This window comes from Pseudoliparis swirei, chromosome 2, assembly GCF_029220125.1.
Source record: "Pseudoliparis swirei isolate HS2019 ecotype Mariana Trench chromosome 2, NWPU_hadal_v1, whole genome shotgun sequence".
Taxonomy (NCBI): Eukaryota; Metazoa; Chordata; class Actinopteri; order Perciformes; family Liparidae; genus Pseudoliparis; species Pseudoliparis swirei.
In genome coordinates this window covers 1,043,426-1,068,361 of record NC_079389.1, presented here as the reverse complement: position 1 = coordinate 1,068,361, position 24,936 = coordinate 1,043,426, and the positions used below count along the sequence as shown (strand labels likewise).

At 43.4% G+C, this 24,936-nt stretch overlaps 2 protein-coding genes across 2 annotated transcripts in view; both read right to left on the bottom strand.

Annotated features, from left to right (window-relative positions):
* LOC130201608 (glycerol kinase-like) overlaps window positions 1-14,918 on the bottom strand; it is a 36,062-nt gene extending 21,144 nt beyond the window's left edge. Inside the window, exons 1-8 of the mRNA XM_056426686.1 lie at window positions 14,787-14,918; window positions 11,595-11,668; window positions 8,151-8,257; window positions 7,987-8,064; window positions 1,902-1,981; window positions 1,594-1,731; window positions 862-971; window positions 633-699 (exon numbers count right to left, since the gene is read on the bottom strand). Of these exons, the coding sequence (XP_056282661.1) occupies window positions 633-699; window positions 862-971; window positions 1,594-1,731; window positions 1,902-1,981; window positions 7,987-8,064; window positions 8,151-8,257; window positions 11,595-11,668; window positions 14,787-14,840 (708 nt within the window). The 5' untranslated portion in view covers window positions 14,841-14,918. The remainder of the gene's footprint in view (window positions 1-632; window positions 700-861; window positions 972-1,593; window positions 1,732-1,901; window positions 1,982-7,986; window positions 8,065-8,150; window positions 8,258-11,594; window positions 11,669-14,786) is intronic.
* Window positions 14,919-21,272: 6,354 nt separating this feature from the next.
* The window catches only part of si:dkey-219c10.4 (high affinity cGMP-specific 3',5'-cyclic phosphodiesterase 9A), a 14,197-nt gene continuing 10,533 nt past the window's right edge, over window positions 21,273-24,936 (bottom strand). Inside the window, exons 12-14 of the mRNA XM_056426674.1 lie at window positions 22,728-22,832; window positions 22,482-22,628; window positions 21,273-21,743 (exon numbers count right to left, since the gene is read on the bottom strand). Of these exons, the coding sequence (XP_056282649.1) occupies window positions 21,573-21,743; window positions 22,482-22,628; window positions 22,728-22,832 (423 nt within the window). The 3' untranslated portion in view covers window positions 21,273-21,572. The remainder of the gene's footprint in view (window positions 21,744-22,481; window positions 22,629-22,727; window positions 22,833-24,936) is intronic.

The window sequence follows — 24,936 nt, the reverse complement described above, 5'->3', positions numbered from 1 at the left end:
GTTGAGACTCTGTTGAGACTCTGTTGACCCTGTTGACCCTGTTGAGACTCTGTTGACCCTGTTGAGACTCTGTTGACCCTGTTGAGACCCTGTTGAGACTCTGTTGACCCTGTTGAGACTCTGTTGACCCTGTTGAGACCCTGTTGAGACCCTGTTGACCCTGTTGACCCTGTTGAGACTCTGTTGAGACCCTGTTGAGACTCTGTTGACCCTGTTGAGACCCTGTTGAGACTCTGTTGACCCTGTTGACCCTGTTGACCCTGTTGACCCTGTTGAGACTCTGTTGACCCTGTTGACCCTGTTGAGACTCTGTTGAGACCCTGTTGAGACTCTGTTGACCCTGTTGAGACCCTGTTGACTCTATTGAGACTCTGTTGACCCTGTTGAGACCCTGTTGACCCTGTTGAGACCCTGTTGACCCTGTTGAGACCCTGTTGACCCTGTTGAGACTCTGTTGACCCTGTTGAGACCCTGTTGACCCTGTTGAGACTCTGTTGAGACCTTTTTGAGAGCCTGTTGAGACTCCGTGAACATGGTAGGATTAGTTGCATTCACAACTCTGAAATGAGGGGAGCAATGCATGCTGGGCCGCGGGGGCCCGAAACCGTAAGAGAACTTCAGAGTGAGCTCACCATCCAGCCGTATATCTCAGAGGAGCTTCTGACTTGGGGGAGGATTTCCATCGGGATGTCAAAGTACCTGGAAGCAGCACAACAACAACAACAACAACAACAACAGCAGCATGTTGGTGCCATCGTGTACAGAAGGTAACAGACAGAGGTTCTGCGGTGTGTGTGTGTGTGTGTGTGTGGAAGACCTGGGAACACACTGTGTGTGTGTGAGGCCCTGGTGTTGGTTCACCTGCAGAGCTCCGGATCCCACGCCAAGCTGTGGATGTTGAAGAGCATTGTGCGGCTGGCGTTGGACACGTCTGTGCAGTGGACCCCCCCGTTGCTGCCCCCCGTCAGGCACTGAGGGGGAAAAACAACGCTGGACTGAGTGTGCGTCAAAGAAAAGGTGTTGTAAAGTAACAACAACGCTAAAATGATTGTAACATATTGGATAAAACACGAAAGACTATCCTTAAATTCTGGATTTCTAAAGATATCCCTCCTACGGATGATTTGTACGAGGGGATTTTGGAAGAAATGACTCACACCCTCCATGACAATGTTAAAGGGATTTGTCAAGATATGGGAACCAGTCTTAGCCCTGGGGGACCCCTCTGGGGTGGTCTTTGCTGTGCCAGATTAAAAACACTGGTACCGCTGCTGACTTGATTTGATGATTATGTCAGACTGGTGATGTGCGAAGGTGTTATTTGCTGTGGTTTTTCACGTATTTTTACAATTTTGTATCTGTTTTTTGTTGTTATTTTTTGCCTTTTGCTTCTCCCTTCCCTTTGTATTGCATCCTTAAAGTCCTGTCTTGTTAATTTGTAAAATACAAATTAATATACAGTATATAAAATTTTAAAAAAAGTTGTTGTGGCTTCAGAGTAAGAGGAAACATAATTATTCATTCTCTAGATCGTGAATCCCGTGCAGCTCACGGACTACGAAGTGAGACGTCTTCACAAGTCGTCTAACGTACCCAGATGATCCACGAGTCCACCGTGCCGAACATGGCCCGCCCGCCGCGCACCGCCCGCCGCACCTCCTCCACGTTGTCCAGCAGCCAGCGCAGCTTCAGGGCGCTGAAGTAGGTGCTGATGGGGAGGCCCGTCTTGTGCTGCAGGGACACAGAGGACCAAGAACAGGGGGAGCACTTGTGTTGAGGCATTTAGAAAAGAGGACCGTTGTTGCCCTTGTGGGTTAGAATAGAAGATGTGAGAAGCACCACCAGTGCGTTGGTTTTCCACACCTGCTCGTCCCGGTGGTGTTCCGGTGCGTCTCTCTCACCTTGAGGTGGTTCTTGTCTTGACCCGGAGCTTTGTGGATGAGACTCTCCACCGTGGTCTGAGTGCGCAGGTCCAGCCAAACTACAGAGCAGGAGGAGCACGGACCACACTTTACACACCGGACTCCTCAACGCCGCCTCTAGAGCCGCCTCACAAACCCTTTGGGCCTTATGACCACCGTACAACACACAACACACAATGTACAACACACAACACACAACGTACAACACACAACATACAATGTACAACACACAACACACAACGTACAACACACAACATACAACACACAACACACAACGTACAACATACAACACACAACACACAACACACAACGTACAACACACAACATACAACACACAATGTACAACACACAACATACAATGTACAACACACAACACACAACACACAACACACAACGTACAACACACAACACACAATGTACAACACACAACATACAATGTACAACACACAACACACAATGTACAACACACAATATACAACACACAACGTACAACACACAACACACAACATACAATGTACAACACACACCACACAACACACAACGTACAACACACAACACACAATGTACAACACACAACATACAACACACAATGTACAACACACAACATACAATGTACAACACACAACATACAACACACAATGTACAACACACAACATACAATGTACAACACACAACATACAACACACAACGTACAACACACAACACACAACATACAACATACAACACACAACGTACAACACACAACATACAACACACAGCACACAACACACAACACACATACACACACAACACACAACACACAACATACAACACACAACGTACAACACACAACACACAACATACAACACACAACACACAACATACAACACACAACATACAACACCAACACACAACATACAACACACAACATACAACACACAACACACAACGTACAACATACAACACACAACATACAACATACAACACACAACATACAACACAACATAACAACAACACACACAACACACAACAACATACAACACACACACACAACACGCACAACACAACATACAACATACAACACAACATACAACACACAACATACAACACCCAACGCATACAACATACAACACACAACACACAACACACAACACACAACATACAACACACAACACACAGCATACAACACACAACACACAACATGCAACACCCAACGTACAACACACAACACCCAACGCACAACATACAACACACAACACACAACACACAACGTACAACACACAACACACACCATACAACACACAACACACATGTGACCTCTCGTCAGAAGCTGAGTCTAATACAAAATAAATGTAAAATCTTTAAATGTTTCAACTGAATCACAACAATGAAAGAAGATGGACATCAGTTCATTTCCATGACTGAGGGTCAGAGGTCAGCAGGTTTGTCTTTCCATCAGGGGGTTGGTGGTTCAATTCCCACCCTAGTCCATGTGTCCTTGAGCAAGACGCATGACCTGAGTGTCTCCCTGTAGCTGTTCTACGGTGTGTTGATGTAACATGACTGTAGGTCACTTTGGATAACAGCGTCAGCTCCATGGCATGTGATGGCATGTCATGTGATGTCATGTGATGTGATGTCATGTGATGACATGTGATGTCATGTGATGTGATGTGATGTGATGTGATGTCATGTCACGAAGGTGCAGAGATGAGAGACTAACCCGTGTGTTATGTTCATTTCCATGAATCATCTACTGACCCCTCAAATTGACCTGTTTTTAATCACGACTTGTAATTTTCACATTTCGGTTTATCTGATCGACTTTGTCTGAACCTTTTCTCTCGGGATGAACTCTACACACGACAGGAAGCCGGATATTAAAAACACAACTAGTCACCTGGCGTCCATGCGTCTGGGGAAGTTAAGACTCCACCAATCATGAATGATGTGCAGAGAAAGACATCATTTACTTCCTGGCAATATATATTTAGATTTATATATATATGTATATATATGTATAAATGAAGCAAAGTACGGACATAAATCAATTTAAGAAAAAGTATTAAAGATTAAAACAAATGCAATCCTATTAAAACATGAATCCATGAAGGTGTAAGAGCATCATTTCATTTTCTCTTTATCCATTTAGTTTGTTCAGTTTGCTGTCTGTGATTACTGCTCATCGTATTTTTTCTTTTGTTTCCATATCATTTGAATTACATGAAGTTATCAGAGAATCATTTTTACTTGAATCGCAATTGCCCCACTAGAGAGCTGCGCTCACTAAATGCAGGACTACTTGTAGTTCCTAGAGTCTTAAAAAGTAGAATGGGAGCCAGAGCCTTTAGTTATCAAGCTCCTCTTTTATGGAACCAGCTTCCACCTTCAGTCCGGGAGGCAGACACAGTCACCTCGTTTAAGAGTAGACTTAAGACCTTCCTCTTTGACAGAGCTTATAGTTAGGGCTGAATCAGGTTCACCTGGTCCAGCCCCTTGATATGCTGCTATAGGCTTATAGCTGCCGGGGGACGTTTAGGATGCACTGAGCACCTATCTCCTCTTTTTTCTCTCCTTAGGGATGAATTTTCATCTCTCAATCACACGTTACTAACTCTGCTTTCTCCCCGGAGTCCTTTTGACTTCACGTCTCATGGGGTCATCGGACCCTATGAGACGGCATAGATCCTATCTGCTGATGGATCATCGAGGTCTGGGTCGTGGAATTCCTGCTCCTGACGACGCCAATGTCCTGTTGAGACTCCGCCCACTGTTGAGACTCCGCCCACTCCTCTCTACCTCCATCTGCCTGATGGATCGTGGAGGTCTCCATCGTGGAATATGCCTACTATGAACTATTCATACACTCTGTCATATTCATTGAATGTATTTTAACTCTAAATCTGTCCTTCTGTACACATTACATCTATTGTTCTGTCCATCCTGGAGAGGGATCCTCCTCTGTTGCTCTCCTGAAGGTTTCTTCCCTTTTTTCCCCCTGAAGGGTTATTTGGGAGTTTTTCCTGGTCCGATGTGAGGTTTTGGAGCAGGGATGTCTATGTGTACAGATTGTAAAGCACTCCGAGACAAATTTGTAATTTGTGAAATTGGGCTATACAAATAAACTGAATTGAATTGAATTGAATTGAACCTGCACGACTCCAGTAACGCCTGGAGGAAAAGAACCCGTCGTGAGCCAGTGAGCTGGCATCAGAGCCGGCAGCTGCCACCAGAATAATTCCACAGACGTCTTCATCGTTCAGTCTGAACACATGGTGGCTCTGAAGCCGCTCCGCCACTGAGAGAACACAAGGAGGATCCTGGGAATTATGAATTCTCATAATGTCCTCCATGGAGAGGGGTCCGCCTCTGTGCTCTCCTGGAGGGTTCTGACCTTTTTAGAACTGAAAGGGTTTTTTCTATTTCTTGGGAGTTGTTCCTGATCCGATGTGAGGTCAAAGGTCAGGGATGTCGTATGTGCACAGATTGTAAAGCCGTCTGAGGGCAATTTCTAATATTTTGATAAACTGAAATGAATAATAATGAGATACCATCTCATTATTTCGAGATGCTAAGTCTTTTAGGATCCGCATGTTGTTCTCACAGTGGCGGTAACGTGCTTCCATAGCGCTGGGCCCGATAACCGATCAGAGGACGAGACAACGCCACCGCAGACACCGCGCTCACAGCCCATCTCTACAGCTGCCAAGAGGCACAAAACGCACACAGAGAGACTCATAAACGCACACAGAGAGACTCACAAACGCACACAGAGAGACTCATAAACGCACACAGAGACTCACAAAGGCAAACACACACAGAACAATTCACAAATATATTACATTTACAAATGCACGCAAATATATCACAAATATATTTAAATCACACATATATTTATGCATTTCTATATAGATTTCTATGTATTTGTTTGTGGATCTTGAGACTCCCCGGTTTTTTTCAACATAGACCAATCTGTAGCCAATCGGATGTCACCCTCATTATCACCCAATCACATGAGCGTCATTCTCTTCATTCCCGCCTTAGAGGGGCGGGGCTTATCTCCGTGGCTCGTACGGCGTGTGAAGTCTGACGGTCTTTGCACGTATGTAAGTACGTAACCAGAGAAGCTGCAGCAAAGGGAAACTTTACACAGACCGGATGCATTGAGGGATGGTGTTTAAATTGGGTTTCTGCGTGTCTACACAACTAAAAGAGAGCTCCGCCCCTTTTCTCATTTCATACATCATCGTGTCCAGGCCCGGGGTGGGTAATCGGGAGAATCGGGAGAGTTCCCGGTGGGCCGCTTCACTTCTGGGCCGGTCGAAAATTTTATTTGTTGACATTTGTCACGTTAGTCCATCTTCTCTTAAAGTGGGCTACACATGTTCCGCATTCTGACACCGCAGCCTCTGCATGGGTTGTACCATGCGAGGAAGTTCACCCCTCCCAAATAATAGAGTTGGTTCAGTCCATTATGGAACCAACCAACTCAATTTGGGAGAGGAGTGCTTCCTAATAGAGTTGGTTCGGTCCTTAGCCGTCTTTTCCAAAAAGTTCTCTCAGCTACCGATAGCTGGGCCGGCCCGACCGCAACGATACGCGTCAGGGAGGATGGACGGGAGGAAGAGGGCAGGAGGGGCTGGAAAAGCCAGGTTGAAAAAAAGAAAGGCATTGGAGGAGGATGCTGCCAAATGTGCCAAGCTTACAGATTTATTTTCAAGAGGACAAACACAAGTGGCAACTGGTAAAGAGAGACAGAGGCCTAATGATTAGCAACATAACTATTCGGCTAACGTTGTAGCCTTGATTAATATCATTGTAGCGTTGTCAACCTATTCTCAAGCAAAATATTAAATTGAATTAAAATATTAGCCCTTTTATATCACCCAAAATATGGCGATCCATAGACTTTGCAAATATTACGCAAATATTGATATATACTATTGATATTGATATTGAAGTAAGCAGTAATATGACTCTTAATTTTTCTTTGTAGCTTCGGAGCAGCAGATAAGAGTCTCCTGCTGAAAATGATGAGCCCGACATTTGCAATGAGGAGGCCATGACTACAGGGACATGTAGAGAGGATAACAGAGGAAACTATATGAATTAAAGTTATATATTCTAAGAAAGAGCAGTATATGACAGTACTTGATGAACCAATATGCATTGTTTGCTCAGAAGTGGGTGTAGTAAAGGAGTAAATCACCACTATATAATACTCATGCAGAACAATGATAATGACCATAACAATGACCATGACAATGACCATGACCATGACCATGACAATGACCATGACCATGACCATGACAATGACCATGACCATGACGGCCCCCATGAGGTCTCACTCCAACAAATCTGGCCTACTGCCTCATCTGAGTCTGACACCCCTGCTACGCCCTTCTGCCTTTTTTTGTTAACTTCTCATCTTAAGTGGATTATTATTGTTGTATTTAACCGTTCCATTATTTGTTGGACCATGGTATTAATAAAAGAACTACAGGATAGTAAGAGCTGAACTGTTGCTTCATTTATCCAATTTCCACGATACCATGAAAAAAGTGGGCTGGTCTTGAGCCTGAAATTCCCGGGCTGAAAAGTGGCCCCACTCCGGCCCTGATCGTGTCTACGGTCTCACGCTGGGTTCGCACTGGAAGCGGATAAGTTGAAGTCAGTTATCGATCAGAGACCATTTACCTCTTAAATATATAAGATACACAACGGAGTGCTACAGCTCTTGCTGGTGATGTCATCAAGTATAAAGCGTGGCGAACGAATGCTCTGAGTTTATGGTGGATGTGGAACTGAAAACACTACGATAAAAAAGAAGCTTATTTGGGTATAAAGAAAAAGAAATGCCATTCATTGTCTGTGCAGCAGCGCCACACTTTACACTGGATGACATCACAGGTTTGAGACTTCCGCTCTGGACGGAGGCTCACGGTCACAGTTTGGACTTTACATGCAAAATAACATGTTGCATTCTCCTTTAAATTCCCCCATCGATACGTTGAAACATGTGACGTACTTTAATATTCGTCTTCATCGGAACAATGGAGTCATACAGAATCGATATGCAACCCACCAATGGCGTTGTAGAGTGGCTCTCCGGTCTCCTTGTCCCACACCAGGGTCGTCTCTCTCTGATTGGTCACGCCCACCGCTGAGGACACATGAGACACAGCGTGGATGTGACCCCGTTCAGCTCTTTGGTTCTGTTCCCCCTCGGTTGGGCCTCGTCCACCGCACCTTTGATGTCGGCCACGTCGACACCGAGCCGGCCGAGTTTCTCACACGTCCTCTCCAGGCACTCGTACACCGACTGCATGATCTCCTTGGGGTCCACCTCCACCCAGCTGAGAGCAACACACACACAGCCATGTAAACACACCAACACCATGTACAGGGAAGGAACCCGAGCAACACGCAGTCGTTGTGTGTTACCTGCTACCTGTTACAAGGCTGTGTTAGTGGGGGCGGGGCAACGGGGTCAAAGGTCTTCTGCATACGACGTACAGAGACCGGCAGGTTCTGGAAGATACGAAACTTTTATTTTATGCCCAAACTTAAAGGGTACCTGTAGTGCAAAACAACAACGTGCTACATCCATTCGGCGCATCAAATAAATCATATTTACCCCGCCGCTATTGTCAACAAGTCACGCATAGCCCGAGGATTTACATTTCTTTGTCAACATTCCGAGTCCGTGGGCGCAGCCATTTTGCTAGTTATTTACTCCAGCTCAAAGCTAACTATGACGTAGAGTCGTTGAAAGGAATTCAGCCCATCCGGAGCCACTTCTACACGCGTTGCTTCTTGGGATAGATCGGTGGCCTCAAGAATTACACAATCTATATCAGGGGTGCTCAATACGTCGATCGCGGCGACCTGCCAGTCGATCGCTGCGTAGTATTGGTAGATCGCATGACATTAAAAAATTGGCCCGCCCACTGTCACTTTCACTATAGCGCCACATTACAGCAGAAGCACGTCATTTCTGTCTCTACGTGTTGCGTTGACAGTCCTCTGCCCGCCGTCTCGTGCGCGCGGAGCTCCGACACCGGTTTGCGCGCATCGGGACGGACGGAGCAAAGAAAAGTCACTAGCACCCCGAACATGTCGGCCGAACATTGCATCAATGAAAGACATCTCCAGCGCTGGCTTATGCGCGATGTAGCTATCAAGCTCACGCTTTTGTGTGAATCAGATGAGGTCTAATGACACTATATCAGGGCTCTCAAGTCTCACGCATTGAGCGTGAGACTCACGCATTTCGGTCTTATCTCACGCACTCCCGCCACACATCTAATTCCTCACGCTGAAAAAACCTCTCGGCTATTTAATGCTTGAATGCAGGGGTGCTCAATACGCCGATCGATTGTTGAGTAGAAATAGTCACTAGCACCCCCCCCCCCCCAACAACTCTTTTCGGCTCGATGCCGGCGCGCAACAGCCACCTGTATCGGGTGCTGATGGAAATCTCACGCTTGCCTGTCTTCAAAACTTGAGAGCCCTGCTATATCATCGGACATAAGTTCGTGCAACAAATGCACTCTATGTCTGTTTTCTGTGGCACACATTTCCCACAACTGCACCAAACGTCCGCCGACTTGCGTGCACGGTCCGCACGGTGAAGCATCTGGACCGGCGGTCCTTCGGCATCAACTTCATCAGAATCATCGCTATCATCGCTGTCACAATTCACTAAATGGGGATAGTCTGCTTTTAAAGGTTCAAACAAGTATCCAGTTGCTGAATCAGACAATCTTTCATCGTCCATATTATCAATCTCTCAGCATTTGTTTGCGGCGCGACGTTGTTTATATTGGTATCTGAACACATCCGCTGTGGCTGGCTGTCGATCTATCAACGATCTGACGTCACACCACCCGCGACATATTCAAGCTCCAGTGCAATGTCGCATGTCGGAGTTGAGGACTTTGAACAGCCTAAACTACGTATTGTTATTGAATACTGGACCGTCAGTGCATGAATAACCTTTAGAAACACATTATCTTTTGATCTGGCTACATATTGTTTTGCACTACAGGTACCCTTTAAGGGAGCCCGAAAGCACTTGAGATGGAAATCATGTCATTAGAAGAGGTTATAAATAAATGTGTGTGTGTGTATGCATGCTTGCATGTATGTACGCATTTACACATACATGCACATGTGCATGTATGTGTGTACGCATGTATGCATGCATCTATGCATGTATGGACACATGCATGTACAAATGTATGCATGTATGTATGCATGTACGCATGTCCACATGTACACATGTATGTATGCATGCATGTATGTACAAATGTATGTATGCATGTACACATGTATGTATGCATGCATGTATGTACAAATGTATGTATGCATGTACACATGTATGTATGCATGTATGTATGCATGTACGCATGTGTGTGCATGTATGTATATGTACACATGCATGCATGTATAAATATAGGTATGCATACATACATGCATTTACACATACATGCATGTATGTGTAAATGTATGTATGTATGCATGTATGTACACATGCATGTACAAATGTATGCATATATGTATGCATGTATGTACAAATGAATGTACAATTGTATGTATGCATGTACACGTGTGTGCATGTATGTATGCATGTACACATGATGCATGTATAAATATAGGTATACATACATACATGCATTTACACATACATGCATGTATGTGTAAATGCATGTATGTATGCATGTATGTATGATATTCCTTTATTCGTCCCACAGTGGGGACATTTCAAATCTCAAATTCATGTATGTAGGTAGAGGTTGAGTGTTACTGGAAGCCGATGAAGAGGTGCCCATCAGTCTTCATCTCTTTACTTCCCCTGACCAACCATCCAACAGGCTTTCCTTCCTGCAGCCGGTTTCCAACAATAAGAACCACACCGTCAGATCAATAATGTTTCCTGAATTCAGAGTTCAACCATCGCCCCCAGTGAACCGCCTCCTTGGTGGAGAACTGGGGACATTTGAAGTATCTGATTATAATGTTTTAAAAAGGAGGCTGTTCACACGGAAACAGGCTAAACAAAATTACATTGAAAATATGAAGCAGTGAGGGCGTAATTAGGCCTATGCAAATGTATTCTTTGAATTTGAAAGTCCGGCCCGTACATTTGTTCTGACCCTTGGACAAACGGAGCTGCTGACCCCTGATGTAGAGGACGCTGTGAATGAGGTGCAGTACACAGCTGCTCCTCTGGATGACGTAACCTTTCGACATGACCCGCACTGACCACTGGGCCTTCAGGACATGCGGGTATCGAGGCAACACTATCCAGCATTTACACATAGCCACAAAACATTGCAAGATTCCTAATTTAATAGATCATTTCCCCATCCCATAATGTTCCTGCCTGGCCTAAAGCAGGCTGCACCAACTCTCTGACCTTTGGAACGACAGGAGCAATCAGGGCTGGACCTTCAGACTCATTATGACCCACACATCAAACACAGAAGATTCATTTCCACCGAACTCAGTAACACAGGAAACATCCGTGACTCATTTCTCGTGTGCAGCATGGATTTACAACCAGCCCGTTTATCGTCCCTCATACGTGACGATTCATGTATAATAATCTGAATGTTGACGATGTCCCGTCGGTCTGCGGGGAGGTTATCACGGTTCATTGCTGGATTATTGAGATTAAAAAGCACTCACCCCTCCTGGGGGAAACTCTGCTTGATCTCCACTTGGTGGTGACTGATCAGCTCAGCTGTTTTTGCATTGAACACCTGTAGAGAAACATAATGAATGGAGGGAATCAAGAATACAGATAAAAATACATGATAAGAGGGGAAGACAGGGAAACATGAGGGGGAAGTTTGTATCTATTTATTGACATATAAAACAGAGAGGAGGGCAGATGACGATGATTATGATTATGAGCTGAATTAATTAAACACAGCGATGTAACACAAGGAAGAACCGGGCTGCACTGACCCCCCCTCTCTTTCTCCCCATCTGCAACATTGAACTCCCTCCACTTCACGATCACTCCCTCACTTGCACACGGGCGTCCAGCTGGACCCCGTGACACTGAAATGCAAGACGCACCATTCTGTTGAAGTCATGAAGTTGGAGGGCAGTCAGGAACGTCCTCTACGTCCTCGTTAAAGGACAATGTGAGATGGGCCAGCGAGAGGAGCTCCCGTGGTCTCACTTTACCATACTGCTATGGTTCTTTCATCCTCTTCCAGATAATTGCACATTTCTGCACTTTTTAGGGGAGAAAAGATACTCAAGAGACTCATTCAGACTAATCATCTGTCTATGTGGGCAGAGAGGCAGGTTATACCCAGAGCTCAGCACCAGAAAAATAGCCTCTTGGCTAATTCTGGCACATTTACTGAAATGTTTTTATCAATGTGCACTGTCCCTTATTAATAAACCAAGTAAAAAAAATAAAAAAAATAAAAATACAGAACTCTCTCTTTAGGGTCTCAGGTCAGACCAATTCAAACTAAAGATCACACAGTTCAGTGACAAACAGCCTTCACAGTCATTGAGATGAACAATCGGCACAAACTGGGTCAGATAGCAGTTCATGGATTGTCTGCAATAAACTGGTTGAGCCGTCTGATGCACAGAAATATGGAGGAAACGGTAACATGGTTGGATCATGATGTAAAATATAGGCAAGCAATCATGGAAAATATTGAATCCTCCAATAATAAAAGTTTTGTCTGACACGTGCACACTTCGCTAAAACCAAAGTCGACCTTTTATGACACAGAATAGAGTCTATGGAGGTTATTATATTTGCTTTGATTGCAGAGGAGGAGGTGTGCAGGAGTCACGGCTCTGTTATGTTGAAGCTTTATTTTATTTGAGCTTCATCGCCGTCTACACCCAGAGAAGAGGTCGCTGATCATCGCCGCGCCTGTGACAGACCTCACAGACGGCCTTCTGGGGTGAAATTGCATCATCCGTGCCGTCAGTGTCACCGGGTGGCCTCACAAAAGGGTTCAAGGCCGTTTGAAAACAGCCGGTAACTAATTAATTTAGTGAAACCTCCGTGTATACATGAGAATAAACCTTAAATAACACAAATGAATGATAGTTTGATTACAAGAATAGATATGTATATAAATGCATTTTATCTTAATCAAACTGTGTAAATGAAAATATGAATATAACACAGTTTCATGACTTTTCCAAAGCTTTTGGGATTATATTTTTTCCAGGACTTTTCAAGGCCTGGAAATAACCATTTGTTAATTTAAGGACTTTTCCATGTTTTCCATGACCATATGAACCCTGCATAAAAAAAGGTTTGGTTTCAAATGTAAAGTAGGAATTTGCGTGGGCCCTTTCTCAACAGATCAAGACTAAATATGTTTTCTTCTTCGTTGGTTATTCCTAGTAAATCTTTAACAGGACCTTGGATCATAACGGGAGTCACAGCAGCTGGTGTTTTGAATTCAGTATCAGATGCCAGCCGGTTGTCACATTCATTTCAGCTCAACGTTTACCAGGCATCAAACACCCGTCCATCCTTGATAATCTACCATGAACGTCCAAACCGCTGTATCCTGAGCCCAGTCTGAATCTTCCGGATGACCTACTTGAGGAAGTCCAATTCTAGTCACAATGGACCACGAAACAGGTCCACTGGCTAGAAGTGGAGCAATCTGGTGCTCTGTTGACTACATTTAACTATAGCGGTATTCACACAGGCAGAAACTAGGAATGTGATGACTTTAAGGAGGAGAGTGTCTTTGTGAGTTACCAGTATGAACTTAAACTCAGGGTTAAGGCGACCTGACTCACTGCGCCTGTTTTGTGAAATTCCCCTGTTGCTGGCTAATTAAAGACGCCTCAGTTCTCATTTCCACCTGCAACAGGTTCTTCTTCGGTCGAAGGCTTCGCCGTGGGTTACCAGCTAGAATAAGGTCGCCTTAACCTTTTAAGGCGTTCAGGAACTTCAAACTCTTAACGCTGAGAGCCAAACTGACTCACTGAATGAGTCTTCACACACATATGCTCAGCCCTCAGAATACGATCATCTCACAGGAGCACATTATTATTATGCATTATGTATCTATTCAACACATGGGTTGGTTTGTCAACATCACTGAGGTCACGCACAGAGTTCCTGCTTGTATTGGCCAATGACTGCATGGTGGTGTTCTGTGTGTTCCAGCTTACTAGTATCTAGTCTGGATGCAGAATGAACACAGCAGAGTGCAGCGCTACGACATTTAAGAAGAGGATCAGATTTTTACTTTTCCCCCCTCATCGCTACTGGACTCATCTTTGAGAAAGTGACTGTTGCCGACAGTATGGCTGGCGATTAGTTTCCATAACGGACAATTTATGTTTCATAATTAAATAACGGTTGACATATATGATGCTCTTAATACACCTCATGTATGACGCGTCACGTGATTGTATAGAGTTGTTATGTGATTGCACACCAATATGACATTGTGATAAAGTTTAGAAAGATGGCTTTTTGTCAGCGCGTTGAAACCACGTGATGACAAAATCAAAGCCACAGGTCTAACGCAGTGAGCTCGTGCTCCTCTATTGATAGATAATGTGTACACATACGTGTACGTGTTGTTAAAGAGAACTACAACTACTGCTAGCTAGTGCAGAACGTAAACACCGCACCCGTCTCGAGGGGGGTGACTCGAGCCTCTGCGCGTGCACCCTGTTTCTGGGGGATTAAAGTATCATTTGAGTTCGGACCCTGAGGTCTCATGTCCCCCTGCAACAGGTTCTTCTTCGCGGTGGGTTACCGGCTCCAACCAGACGGCAAACACCGGAAGAAAAGGTACAACACAGGAGCCGCATCCGGCCAGGCGGCGCGTTTGAAATGTACTTGACGTATATGACGTCACTCACCAGAAACCTCGTTGAGCTCGTGCCCTGGTCAATTGCAGCAACCAGCGGATCCATCTTTGTAGTCTTTTGTTAGTGTCCACGTGACGCTGTAAATCACTCAAAGGAGGAGGTCGACCAGCTGCTGGGCTTGAGGCTCGCCGGTACCGAGTGGCTCCTCTCCCGGGGGGAGCCCGTGTGGATGCGCCGGCGGCCCGCTGATTGGCTGCTGAATAGAAGGCGTCGGCCACGCTCTGGCCAATCAGCTGTGAGGGCACGCGCTGTCCCTGAAGGCCCCGACCTGACTCCACCCCCTCATGCGAGTCCTTTGTTATTGTTTTGATCCGGTGACCTCTAGCGGCGTTTAATGAGCAATGAGGCTTTACTGTAAAATAATACAAAACTGGCAGATTACTCAGTGACCATTCCACTCAACCCTTAGAGATGGATCATTGAGTTTATGAGGTTAATAAAACAATACAATACTAGATTATGAAGGACGACTCTCACCTATGTGTGTTGCCTTGCATTTATACAGCAGTCCTTTCGAAGATAAGATAATAACTAGTTATCTCTCTTTTCCACTTCCACCTGGCGGTTAAGACAAAGTTTTAAAGTTAAAGGTTTTAAAGTTGTAACTTTCATAAAACGTAACATTTAAAGAAAAATTAGGCACATCTTGTCTCTAGTGTCTAAAGATGCAGAAAAATTGGTTCACGCGTTCGTTACTTCTAGACTGGATTACTGCAACTCCTTATTATCAGGCTGCTCTAATAAGTCTCTTAGGTCCCTCCAGTTGATCCAGAATGCTGCAGCTCGTGTTCTCACTAAAACTAAGAAAAGAGATCACATCACTCCTGCATTAGCTGCTCTGCACTGGCTCCCAGTAAAATCGAGAATCACTTTTAAAATTCTCCTCTTAACCTACAAAGCCTTGATTGGTGATGCACCATCATATCTTAAGGAGCTTGTAGTACCATATTGCCCCACTAGAGAGCTACGCTCACTAAATGCGGGACTACTTGTAGTTCCTAGAGTCTTAAAAAGTAGAATGGGAGCCAGAGCCTTTAGTTATCAAGCTCCTCTTTTATGGAACCAGCTTCACATTCAGTCCTGGAGGCAGACACAGTCACCTCGTTTAAGAGTAGACTGAAGACTTTCCTCTTTGACAGAGCTTATAGTTAGGGCTGAATCAGGTTCACCTGGTCCAGACCTAGAGATGCTGCTGTAGGCTGATAGCTGCCGGGGGACGTTTAGGATACATTGAGCACCTCTCTCCTCTTCTCTCTCTCCTTATGGAAGAATTTACATCTCTCCATCAACATAACTAACTCTGCTTCCTCCCCAGAGTCTTTGTGACTTCACGTCTCAGAGGGTCCATTATGTCCATACAAGCAAAACACAGTTTTTTTCCAATTAAAGGAAAAGAAAAGTTTGTGAATATTTAATTCACAAAATGTATTAATATTATATATTTAATCTAGGGCTGTGAAACGATCAAAAATTTTAATCGGGTTAATCACAGGTTTTTGTGGATTAATCATGATTAATCACATATTACCGATATTCTCGGTATATTTTGTGAGAACATAGAGATTTATGACAAAAGACGGATATATACATTTATACATTCTTCTATACAATGGTGCTGCAACTCAGCAGTTATTTAGCAGTTTTCTTCCATATGGAACATTAATACATCTTCATCCTAAACAGAATGTTTAACCCTCCTGTTACCTTTCGGGTCAATTTGACCCCATTCAATGTTTAATGTCGGTGTTCTTTGGGGTCAATTTGACCCCAGGCTGTTTTTCACTGTGTCAAATATATAAGAAATATCAACTTTTTTATTTATTTAAAGGGCTATTTGGTAGTCAGCAAACAAACATAAAGTACCTCACACTTAAACTTAGGAAGCAATATTAATTCTAATAATTTTCTGGAGGTTTTAATTGCTGGGGTCAAATTGACCCCGAGGGTAAAATAGGTTAGTAAATGTAAAGGTAACAGGAGGGTTAAACAGAACATTTTTCTCTTGTTTGTCAACCATTAACTCCACCATGATACAATCTAAAGGCCTCTAGTCTTCCTCGAGCAGCTGCTGAGGCAAACTGACTGTGTGGGTTTTCTTCATGAACTGGGCCGTGATGAAAGGGACGGCGGGGACACCGCTGCAAAGCTGAAACCTCACCGGCCCGGACACGGGGACAGATTGACAAGTGACTTTTGTTTTGCTCGGTCCCGATGCGCGCGCACGGAGCTCTGTGGCGCGCGAGACGGAGATCGATAAGTGTTAACGCAACGCGAAGAGACAGAAATGACATGCTGCTGTGGAGATACGATCAACAACAGACGTTTAGTTTAATAAAAGAACAAAGGCGTGCTATAGAGAACATGTCAGGGGGCGGGCCAATCTCTTTAATGTCATGCGATCTACCAACACTACGCCGCGATCGACTGGCAGGTCGCGATCTACAGGAAGTAAAAGTCGTAACAAGGTTTCCGTAGGTGAACCTGCGGAAGGATCATTACCGATGAACAGACCGTCTGCATGAGAGCGGACAGAGTTCAGATTGAAGTGGTGTATTGGAAGCTCATTTTGCAAGTGACTTTTTTTTCGTCCCGACGACCAACAACAGACGGATTGGAAGCTCATTCTGCGCATGCGTTAAATGTGTTAAAAAAACAAACTAGTTAAACCTGTAATTGAATTAACTGAGTTAACGCGTTATTTTTCACAGCACTAATTTAATCACATTTTATAATGTAATTGGCATCATATGACGTGTGTTATTTTCTATCATATACATTAATGAAAATTAATACATTAATTCCGTTAGAAGTCAAAGTCTAAGCCAGCCCTGCGTTCTCCTCTCAGCCTCCTCTGGAGTGAACCAGCTCCTCATCATCACTTTGTCTCACCTTCCTCAGGAGGACGGGAGAGAGAAGACTCCTGAATAATAAACTCTGCACACAGAAACATAAAGGTTCTTAAATTGTTCTTTACAGACTTTGTGCTTCTACGAAGAACCATCACCTCCTGAAGAACCATTCTTTCATTGAAGAACTCTTTGAGGAAATGGTTCCTTAAAGACCCTGGTTTGAAAGGTTCTTTGTGGAACCAGAAACGGTTCTTCTACGGAACCGTTTTCAGTTCCAGATGACACCTTCATGTTTCTGTGCTGGTCAACTACATTATTGACATGAATACAATTATCAATAAGATTAATAACATATATAAATAAATAATAACAGGACACCACCCTGAGACCAGGGACCAATTACAAAACCATAAAGGAAGTCTCAAAATTGCTGTTGACTCAAAATGTCAATATTCAAAGTTCTCCTCCACATTGAGATGAACGGTGAAGGTGGAAGTGAAACGGACATCCAGCTGTCACCACCACACACATTCAACTCACTCTGAGTTCAGCTCATCTGGCACTCCAATAACAGATCTTATTAGTGTGGTGCTTTGTCTCTCTCTCTCGCTCTCTCTCTTTATTACCTCTTATGAACCACAACAGCATCTGGGAGAGCAGACATAACCTGTTCCCATGGACGCCGTGGGAAGGAGGGAGGAGGGGAGGAGGGAGGAGGGGAGGAGGGCAAACACTTCATCAATAATTATGACTATAAGAATATGTTGCACTATCTTTTCTGGGTCAGACCTTTTCCTTATTCAATTGAATTATTCCAAGTTTCTGTTTAATAAATGCTCGAAGACATTTCAGTGTTTTCGAGAGACTGGAAAGTACTTCTCATGGTGACAGGTGAGGCCGGTCCCCCTGAAGGCCTCACACCCCTTACCTGACCCTCTTACCTGGGTCCTAATACAAGGCTGGTTGCTCCCTGCCTTCCCACAAAACCACAGTCTTTTATTTGAAAATATTTGACATTTCAAAATCACTTCATTTACCAAAGTCTGTTTGGGGAATGTAGGGAAACCCTGTCGTCCTGTGAATTCACAGCAGTTTGCAGGCCTCGTGGTTGTAGTCGATTTCCAGTAGAGGAGTCTGACTTCTGTACTAGTCGTGAATTATTACAGTAACTTCTTGTGAAATCCTGGAAGTAACTTGGTGTAAGTCCCTGGTCCCAGTGGTGTAGTGGTCCCTGGAGAAGTGGGTATACTCGCGCAAAGGAGAGTTGTTGACGGGGCAAGGCATTACAGGTGGGGCGCGAGGGGAAATGCAGATTCTTTTATTTCCAGACCTTTATTGTGAACTTCACATATTACAAAGCACACAGACATAAAACTAAGTCATTAATGAACAAAGAGCGAAATGCCTGTACTTCAGTGTAATCGTGTACGTCGCGGCGTGAACAGGTTACGCTGCGCCTGCACCATAGTCCAGATTCTTGCCGACTATATTCAGTGCAAAACAGGTTAATTGCAGCCCAAATATGCTATTTTTTGCCAAATATTAGTTATTTTTTGCACAGAGAGAACTGTATTTGTATTCTAATAAAGTGATTGAAAACATCTTAGTTTTTTGTCTGATGCAGGAACGCCGAGCTCAGCGAAGTCCAAACAGGGCCCACTTGGATGGAGCAGTCTGGTTTCATTGAAAGTGATTGCAAACTATTAGGAGTCTCAACAATTTGTAATTTCAATACAAATTCTGCACGGAGCATTTAGTTACGATGTAGTCGGGGCGTTGGGGCGTGAACATCTTTATTCCTCCGATGTGGGGCGCGACAGAAACGGTTTGAGAACCACTGCCTTGAAGCAACAGCCTGTTGCATAAGGCCAAGGCTGTCCTAAAGGCATGCACAGTTTTATTTCTCAGAAGACGTTTACGTTGTTCTTCAGCTGATGATCAAACAATATGTCTCCCTTCTAACAGACAATCTGAGCGTGTGTTCATGTTTTCTTTGAACCCTTCTCGTTTCAATATGTCAAACTAGAACAATTAAATTTAGATCCTTAACTTTAGCAAAAGCAGTAATACGGGAGCGCCGTGGCATCCGAGTGGTTGCAGCACCTGTCACATGCGTCAGGATCTGGAGTTTTTGTGTTTTGTGTCCTGTTTTATATTGAAAATATCTCTCGTGTCCTCTGTTTCCCTTCACTTCCTGTCCCTGTGATTGGCTGCCCTGTCCCTGATTGTTTCCACCTGTGTCCAATCACCTCCCCTGTGTATTTAAACCCCGTTGGTCTCATTGTGCGTTGTCGACCTGTTATGTTGTAGAGAAGATTAAAGTTTCTGAGAACCCAAACAACGTTCCTCAGGAACTTTAATCTTCTTTTTATTACATTACATGTCATTTAGCTGACGCTTTTATCCAAAGCGACTTAAAATCCTGTTACATTCATACACTGTAGATGCAGCTACAGGGAGCAACTCAGGGTTAAGTGTCTTGCTCAAGGACACATCGACTAGGGAGGGGATTGAACCTCCAACCCCCTGATTGAAGGACGGACCTGCTGACCACTGACCCTCAGTCGCCCACTTAACTCGTACAACATAACAGGTCAACAACGCCCAATCTAAACAGTCGAAGCCAACACTGGAGAAAGAGACACACAGGGGAGGTGATTGGACACAGGTGGAAACAATCAGGGACAGGGCAGCCAATCACAGGGACAGGAAGTGAAGGGAAACAGGACACGAGAGAAGGGGCCTTCAAAATAAAACAGGACACAAGACACAACAACTCTAGATCCTGACAACATGAGCCCAACAGCCCTGATTCAATGGAGCCTTGGGACCTTTGCTCCACCTCTACCTCCACCTCCATCTCCACCTCTACCTCCACCTCCACCTCCATCTCCACCTCTACCTCCACCTCCATCTCCACCTCTACCTCCACCTCCACCTCCCGTGATTCTGTTGAATAAAGGGGCAAAATATACAGATTAAAAAAAGCAATAATGCAACGATTTAGAAAACTCAAGTAAATGTCCTGCATTCTGAATCGTAAAGGTGTTGCGTGTGTAACGTCGGTCACATTGCTGGTTGCTGTTTGTCGTGATAGAAATGAACGTATCCTTTCCTCGTGAAGTACTTTGAGCACGTTTGTCTTTCAGTATTTCATTACAGAACAAGATTATAACGAGTTTACGAGTCATGAGACATGAGCCGAAGGACAGACAGAAGTCTGATACGTTCAGCTTCAGGCAGAGAAGGAAGGAGGTCTGAGAGGTTCAAGTTAGTAACACGTTGATTCAAGGTCGGTTAAATTGGGGAGCCGTTAACTTACTCTGTCACTTTGTTTAAAGTTTTTAAAAAGCCGTCCATAAACTGACCTCCACTCGACCGAGGAGGGGCTGTAAATATCTGTAAACTCATATCTCATATTCACAGGCTACTTTATTGCCTTTCTACAAGCCCTGTGAATACACAGGTTAAGCACTACATGCTTTATAAAGACACACACGTGTAATATTCTGTCAAAAAAAATGCAATTTCCTCTGCCAGACTAAAACAAAATGCGATGCTTAAGAAGTTTGTCCTGACACGCATGTGTCACTCGTTTATTTTATTATATATACAAAAACATGTTTGTCATGAAATATAATTTAGGTGAATATGTTGCACTGTGCCTTTAAGATTTTTTTTATTTTTTAAGTGTTATTGTTGAAAATGAGTTTTTAGCTCATGGAGTAAAGACTAGCTTCCACGTCATTCCATTTAGTTTGAACTGCATTCACCAAAACCACAACACAAAGCGGATCAGAACCACATGCAGTACTTGTGCTTGACCCGGTAGATAAACGGGTAGAAGTACACATTCAGGTGAAATACATTTAAATCGGTCTAACGTCATACAGTCTTCAGGCAACAGGCCCGGTCCTGAGGCCGGAGCTCACTGTGGTTCTGGTTCCGAGGCTTCGGGCCCGGCCTCCGGGAGAGCTGCGCTCTGTGGGCTCTTCACGGCGCTGTCACTCTGAGCCCGGTTCTGTTTCTCCCTCTCCAGAGCCTTCTCCATCTCCGTGTAGTAATCCAGAGCCTTCCGGACCGGGTCGATGAGGTGTTGCTGCAGAACCAGAGCGATTCATCAAATAACAGAGTGACTTCCTGGGTTATAATTTTATATTTTATTATTCATTTTGACTGATTATCTAGAGCCGTGGTTCTCAAATGAGGGTGCGTGAGATATGAAAAAAATACATTTTAAATTAGCATCAATTCAACAACAATCTTTAAAAATAGTTATTTAATCAATATTCAAAACAATATAAGTGTAAGTTATATATATATATCGTATATTTATATATATATATAATTTCTTTCTTATATATATATAAGAATATATATATACAAGAATATGTATATACATAAGAATATATATATATATATATATTGTTTTTTTCTTTCATATATATTTACTGTATATATACAGTATATATATATATATATATTCTTATATATATAATATATATATATAATATTATTTCTTTCTTTCTTATATCTATACAGTATATATTATATATATCTCTCTCTCTATATAAGATATATATATATATATATATTTAAATATATATTCTTATATATATATCCTGTATATATATTTGTATTTCGTATATATATATATTTATACAAAAATAATATATATATATAAGAATATATATAGACATATATATATATATATATAGAGAGAGAGAGAGAGAGAGAGAGACAGATAGAGAGATAGAGAGAGAGAGAGAGAGAGAGAGAGACAGATAGAGAGATAGAGAGAGAGAGAGAGAGAGAGAGAGAGAGAGATATGAGGTACCTCCAAGCAGGGGAAGAGGTTGGCCAGCTCGATGAAGAGGGGCAAAAGGACAAATCTGATGAAGCCAGTTTGAGAGGAGGGCTTGGTGACTTTGTCCCGGTCCATGAAGGGGGTGATGGGAAGACCCTCCAGCTTCTCCTTGTCACTCTGAGGGCAGACACACGGAGCGGGGCTGGCTTCTGTTACTTCGACTGACTCTGTGTGTGTAAACAACGTGTTGCCGCGGGCAACGGGCACTCGGGTTACCTGGTTGTAGAACTCCTGCAGGAGGCAGTCCAGCCAGGGCTCGGCCACCTCCATGGGCCGCGCCTCGTTGGAGATGTCGCTCACTTTGATCAGAACCATCATCAGCTGCACACACAACAGGAAGTAGTCAGACACACACGAGCCAAGAGAGAAACACAGAGAGGTTCCCCGCTGTCAGTGTGGGGAGGGACACGTCCAGAGGGTTACCCAGGTCGCTGGTCGGGTTCAAGAAAGGGGGGCTAAGCCCAAAGGGGGGCTAAGCCCCAAGGGGAGCGGTGTGTGCGTGTGGGGCCCCGGATATCCATTGTTTCATTTCCATTGTTTCCGTTGTTTCTGACAGTTCATAGATCGGTTCATTCATAAAGAGATGTTGCTCTGTAGTTTTGCTTCATTCAGTCTCTGATAACACAAGAGACAGAATTACAGGGTCATCGTGATATTTTCTGCTCATTTGGACTCCATCACTGAGATAAAGATGAACCAGTTCAGTGTCAAATAAACCATTCAGTGGAAAAACATATATTATATTATATAATAATTCAAAGAATAGAGAGATGTTGATATTTGTTTCTTGTATTTCCAATTCGCTCGCTCACTGGAGTCAGTTATTCCCTTTAATTTGCCTGAAGTAAAAAAATATGAAGCCCCCCTAAAATAGGCCTAATGACGCCCCTGGTTTTAAGGTTTGTCATTTACCTAAATGCGTGGCCATTAATACATTAATATATTAATACACTAATACATTAATACACTAATACATTAATACATGCTTGTACATCCAGCAGGCTCAATGTGTGCAGTGCTCTCCTATCTGTCATGCGTGTGTTTTACCTGAGAAGTGGCTTTTAGTTTTTACATCAACATTAAGATGAAGTGTGGTGTTAAGTTGTAATAGTTTATTTTGATAACATCTGCAGAGGTCTTATGTTTTAAATTAATACATATAGAAAGATATTATAATAGAAAATATTAGGGAGAATATTGATATTGTTATTAATGTATTATGAAGCATAGGGGTAATGTTTACTCTATGCAAATGTAAATGGCAAGAATTAATGTATATTGCATGAGAGTGACTGTATGTTAGTATTATAGATTGACGAGGCCGGTTGAATTCCGTCAAGTGACTTACAATAACGGACTTTTATTGTGAAAGTGACTTTAATGCGGACAATAACAAGACGGGACTCTTATTGTGAAAGCGACTGGACCGGAAGTGACGTTTCGACCGTGAGATGAAACTCTGTGTTTTAGAGAGATCGCCCTCTTCTACAGGTAATCCCCGAGGCCGCAAGGCTGAACTCCCGGAGGAGCCGGGACACGAGGAAGAGCGCCTTGAATGTTTGTTTTACACTTCCTGCCATTAAATGTTGATAACTTAATCCACGCGCGTCCGGAAGCCTGTTTTCCATCATCTGCGAAGTGCCCAGTTTCAGAATACTTAACAGTGGTAAAAAAAAAAAAAAACTTTAACTAAATCATTTTATTAAAATAAGTGAAAAAGTTTAATTCAAAGTTGTATGTAGGTCATTTATATTTGTTTGCATCAGTCTCATGTTGCTCCAATTCACTTGTGTGCCGGCTCATGGTCATTATGAAAGCGGCCACACTGGACCGGGATATGATTTAATCACAAGGTGCATCTCACTTCACTGGCGAGGTATAAGTGATCCGGTTTGTAGAAGTTCTGCATTTATAGTCCAACACTCCAAAACTATGAACGGGTGTAAAGAACAAGAATCAAAGCCGATGGAAATGAAACGTAGTTCCAGACATGAAGGAGCGTACACCACAGGACACATCGACTAATAGCAGAGAGAACATGGAGAGTTGTTCTCCAGTATCAAGATGTCCCTTCTTCCTGTGAAGGCACATTCAATTCAGTTTATTTTATACAGACAAATATCACAAGTTACAAACTCCCCTCAGAGTCTGTACACGTACGACATCCCTGACCTTTGACCTCATATCGGATCAGGAACAACTCCCCCAAATATATGCTGCATTGAGGCAGTGATTCATGCAAAAGGAGCCGCGACCAAGTATTGAGTGCATACTGTACACTAGACATACTCCTCAGTATAGTAGCCATTTCTGTCTTAAAATTCCTTTTTTATTATTATTATGTAATATTCTGAGATAATGAATTTTGGGGTTTTCATTAGCTGCACGCCATCATTCATAAATAAAATTCAGTTTATTTTATATA